The sequence below is a fragment of the Frieseomelitta varia genome, unplaced genomic scaffold (assembly GCF_011392965.1).
Source record: "Frieseomelitta varia isolate USP_RPSP 00005682 unplaced genomic scaffold, Fvar_1.2 scaffold_421, whole genome shotgun sequence".
Taxonomy (NCBI): Eukaryota; Metazoa; Arthropoda; class Insecta; order Hymenoptera; family Apidae; genus Frieseomelitta; species Frieseomelitta varia.
This window is the reverse complement of record NW_025110170.1, coordinates 48,185-53,620: the sequence shown is the minus strand read 5'-3', so window position 1 is coordinate 53,620 and position 5,436 is coordinate 48,185. Positions and strand designations below refer to the sequence as shown.

General features: G+C 28.0%; 1 protein-coding gene across 1 annotated transcript in view; it reads left to right on the top strand.

The window, feature by feature from the left end:
- LOC122531879 (oxysterol-binding protein-related protein 2) overlaps positions 1-5,436 on the top strand; it is a 16,996-nt gene that overhangs the window by 6,179 nt on the left and 5,381 nt on the right. The window contains exons 3-5 of the mRNA XM_043660150.1: positions 467-576; positions 2,306-2,464; positions 4,613-4,813. Of these exons, the coding sequence (XP_043516085.1) occupies positions 467-576; positions 2,306-2,464; positions 4,613-4,813 (470 nt within the window). The remainder of the gene's footprint in view (positions 1-466; positions 577-2,305; positions 2,465-4,612; positions 4,814-5,436) is intronic.

The window sequence follows — 5,436 nt, the reverse complement described above, 5'->3', positions numbered from 1 at the left end:
ATATTATATATAATTAACCAAATTAATTGGGGTATCAAATCAAAGTTAAAGAACCAAATTATTACTATTATATTACAAGTTATATAAATTTGCAAAAGAATTGTTAAATAACCAAATTATATACAAATATGTTATAAATTATATTACATTTTATATAAATAATTATATATATAATTATATTATATTATATATAATTAACCAAATTAATTGGGGTATCAAGTCAAAGTTAAATAACCAAATTACATAAATTTGCAAAAAAATTGTTAAATAACCAAATTATACAAATCATGTATAATTGCAAATTATAAATTATATACAATGTATAAATTAATAATATATATATAATTATATTTCCTTGCGTGAGTTGTCGCATGAAAAAGGAAAATGAAATTACTCGTTGAAGAAGATTCATTACATTTTTGTAGAATGTAAAGATTATGTCTGTGTGTCATTGATGTCGGTGTAGTACGTCGCTGCATTCGCTGTGAGTGCTTTGGCTTCGAACTGGGAGAGACTTGGCAAACCCTTCAACCCGATACTTGGCGAAACCTACGAATTGGAGCGTGAGGACTTCCGGTAAGTGATCGAGTAGTATTCCGTTTAGTATTCAACGCGTGGACGTTGCGCATAATTGAGTAATTAATAACCAAGATACGATCTGTGACTCGATGAATTCATTAATCGAAAGCCAACGTTGATCAACGTGAAAAATAAGATCGTAATCCATCTTTCCGGAAAAAAGAAAATAAGAAGTGAGAATATGTAATTGAGCCTGGACAAGTATTTATATAAATAGATGTATGTCATTGCGACTGCTTTCCAATTAAATGAAGTTAGAATTAATTGGATGTTTCACGTGTCGTTCGTTTTTGTATACTTTTTAAATTAATCTTCGAGCAAACAAACAAACGACTCGACAGGGGAAAAAAAAAAAAAATGAAAATACTAAATATCGTAATAAATGTTTAAATACGTCTGTTTCTGTGCATTTTTGCGACATTTTTCTGCTTCTTCCCGTAAATCACTCATTTTTAAATATAATTGATTATTTGAATTTCATTTGAATTTCATTGAATTAAGTTGCAAGAAAGATTGTAAGAACATCAATGTTCATCTCTCCAAATCTCCCATAGATGCATAAAATCCGTAGTCGAGCCATGGCCCTTAACACCATCTTCCGTTCGAGTTTATAGATTTACGTGTATCCCCATAAATTGCTCGTTCACTGTTAAAGGTTAGAGCGACTATGTAGACATGAAAAAAGGTCGCGAGCCAAACGAATCAATGTGCTCCTCTAGTTAACTTAATCTTTCGGAAGAGTTTCTAAATATAAAACGCAAATTGCAAGCAATCGTCGTTTAATCGATTCCAATCAATCTTCTAGAATAATTTAAATTACTTCCTCGACGACGAGGAAGGTTTTCAGATTTCAGAACGTGTAATTCGTTAGGAGAATTTCGTTTTCGTTTGTTCCTTTTCAATGAAAAAAAAAAAAAAAAGGCCAACGTTACACTATCACTAAGTTAAGCTCTGACATGAATAGTTTAATCAATTATGTCTATGAATACTTAATCAATTGTGTCTATTTTTTATTTTTAATAAATAACATTTTATAATTATTTTCAATAAAATTTATTTTTATTTTCATTTCAATTATTCCTTTTATTTTAAAAATTCTATTTTTTGCACGTAACGCCGATAGAAATTAATCGAGATCGTGTTTTATTATTCTGTGTTACGAAATACACCGTATCATTATTTACTGTCACCATTCAGTATTATAAAATCAAATCGCAGTGATCTATGTTTTACATTCGTTTTTTAAATATGCGATTTTTTCACTGCTGTGTATTTTGAAAATCAGATCAAACTCGAAACACCTGGGAATTGTTGACTGAATTATCCGACTAGAATGTCCTTGTACGAATTTAGGTGCTAATGAATTTTGACAACATTGACAACTCGCACATTTCCGGTGGAATTTGAAAATTTACCGCGATCGATGTCTCATTGAAAGCAAATATATCATCTGGCTATGCAAAATTGTGAAATTAAAAGTAAGATAAATCAAGTCTGTTACTTCTGAATCACTCCTATTATTTTTATTCTCTTTTGATTTATATTATTCTTCATTTCTTCAAATTTTAATTTATATTATTTCTGTTGCGATACATGTTACTGTAATATATATTTTTGTCACTATTGTGTTCCTTCGATTGTTTCTTCTTTCTTTCTCTTTTTTTTTTTTTTTTTTAATTGTATTGAGAAAAATTCAAACTTGCACTTGTTGTTATTATCATTTTAGAATAGTGTGCGAGCAGGTGTCGCATCATCCACCGGTATCCGCGTTCCATGCAGACAGCGACGAGTTCATATTCCACGGCACTATACATCCGAAATTGAAATTCTGGGGTACATCCGTAGAGATACATCCGAAGGGTATTGTCACTGTCGAACTTCCCAAGTAAGTATACGTATGATTGTACAATAACAACATTTGAGCAATATTTGCCCATAAAATATTTTCTATAAATGATTACAGTATCTGGATCAATTATGAGAAAGAAATTGAATTGATCCTTCTCTTTCTGTCGTTCATCAGTCATTCGTCATACTTTAAAATACCCATTAGAGACACTAGAGAGGTAGAAAAATAAGAAAACTTCACGATTTTTATTTGTATATTTTATGAAATTATTATAACTATTATTATATAATACTAAAATTATTATTACAATAACATTAGAGAGGTAGAAAAATAAGAAAACTTCACGATTTTTATTTGTATATTTTATGAGATTATTATAACTATTATTATATAATACTAAAATTATTATTATAATAATTTTAAAATATTATTATAAAAATTATTATAATACTCTCTAGCAATATTTCACGTTTGTAAAGCGTCTAACAAGAATTAAAAATTGATTATTTTGATCACTTTGGTAGTTCTAATGTTATAATAATTTTAAAATATTATTATAAAAATTATTATAATACTCTCTAGTAATACAATATTTACTTTCTAGCAATACGCCTGTAAAGAATTATAAGTTGATTATTTTGATCACTTTGATAGTTCTTATGTTAATATATTTTTATTATATTTCACATAATATAATATTTGTATTATATATATAAATATTATATTATGTGAAATATAATAAAAATATATTAATTATATTATAGTATTATATATATATATATAAATAATATTATAATGTACTATAATATATATTTTACATAATGTGAATCTTATCATTCCTATCAACTTCTCATTTTTAATTTCCCTCTTGAGGTCAAATTAAATCACAGTGGTAAAGAAAAAAATGAAAGAAAAAAAGAAAAGAAAAAAAAACAAATATTTACAATGTCAAATTTTCAAATTTCTGCGTACAGATCAAGTTTAATTTGACCTTATAACAAATATTTATAAATGACGAGAGAATTGATTTCACCGAATTATATAAATGTCGTTCCGTCTTTGTCTATTTTATCATGGCAAATTCATACGTATCATGATTTTATCAAGAACTGAGTAGGTAGCACGAAAGTTTGTGCGTGTGATATTTCAACAGAAACGTGAGACCTTTATTAACCCAGATACGCCAATCATTCTTACAGCACTGTTCTCGTTTAACGTTGGTTGCTTGTTTACCTCCTTCACGGACGAATTTATTTATATCAGGGGAAAACAGTGGTTTTTTTTTTTCTTTTTTTTAAATTCTTATTTAGCGATATTCGTTGAAAGCGTATACACGTTTACGAATGTTAAGAAAAAATATTCGTTAAAAGTACGTTACACGTTTGCGAATACTAAACGAGACTGGCAATATCGGGGAATTAATCTGAAATGCAATGCATCCTAGAATTTTTGTATCTTTTAAAATTGCAAAGATTCTCAAGATTTGTAGAAAATTAGAGCAATAATAAGGTTTAATTTATAGTATATATTTTATATATATTAATTATATTTTAAATATATTTACAGTATATTAATTTATAGTATATATTTTATATATATTAATTATATTTTATATATATTAATAGTAAGGTTTAATTTATATGTATATAGTTTAGAACAAAAGTAACTTACTTTGCAAGAACGTATATAATATAATAATATTTTTTTCTAAAGACGATATATAATAATTTTTATAATATAATTTTAATATAATAAATATAATAAATATAAATATAATAAATTATAATAAATATAATATAATATATAATAATTTTTATAATAATTTTATAATGAATTTTTTTCGAATTAAATTAAAATACAATTTTGTAAATCCATTGATCGAACGAACATAACTGAAAGATAATAGCGAGTATCAATTTCACTTCTCATTTCTCTCTCTCTCTTTTTTTCCTACACTAAAAAATTCACCTTTCACGAAGAAAAGAAAAACACGCTCGCAAGTTTCCCAATTACCAAGACAAAGTAAACTAAAAGCTAAAAGATCGCTAAGCCAACTACTCAGGCTAAATTACGAAACCCACCGTGGAAAATAACGAGGTCCCGTAAAATTAAAAAAAAAAAAGGAAAAATAAATCGTCGACGCCACCTGGTCGTTCTAACAAACGTTGTTTCGCATGAATTTAGATGGAAGGAAGCGTACACTTGGCAGAACATCAACTGCATACTGCACAACGTGCTGGTCGGCCAACTGTGGATGGAGCAGCTTGGCTCCCTCGAGATCAAGCAGAATGGCGGAGCAAACCTGAAAGCGTCTCTTTCTTTCAAGAGCGCCAGCTGCAACGGGAAGGACCTTCATCGGGTCGAAGGCTTCATAACGGATCAAGAGTAAGCTGGTAACAGTTTGTCATCCACTTGAATACGCCAACGAATGATTTCCCAATCACAGCTCGTCAAACTCTTTCCGAACGTGATTGGATGAATTTGCAATTTTTGAGAGTATCTTGGAGTGATTGGTATCGAAGACTTCGAGTAGTATGGTAGAGAGGAATGCCTTGAAATTTTATAGATTTTTCCTTTCCAGCTTGGGACGTTATAGTGTATGTCGAAAATTCTTCCAAAGAGTACTGAATTTAAAGCTCGTCGAGCTTTCAATAATATTCCAGATATTGTAGATTTCTATTCGTATTCGTACTTTTGATGAACACTTCTATGCTGACTTGCTTCGATCACTAAATTATTGTAATGAAATGTAGTATGTCGAATATTTTACATACTCTTGGATGTTATTGAATATATTATTATTGATATAGAATTTTATTATTATTGAACATATTATTATTGATATTGAATTTTATTATTATTGAACATATTCTCATTGGTATTGAATTTCATTATTATTGAACATATTATTATTGGTATTGAATTTCATTATTATTGAACATATTATTATTGGTATTGAATTTTATTATTATTGAACATATTCTTATTGATATTGAATTTTATTATTA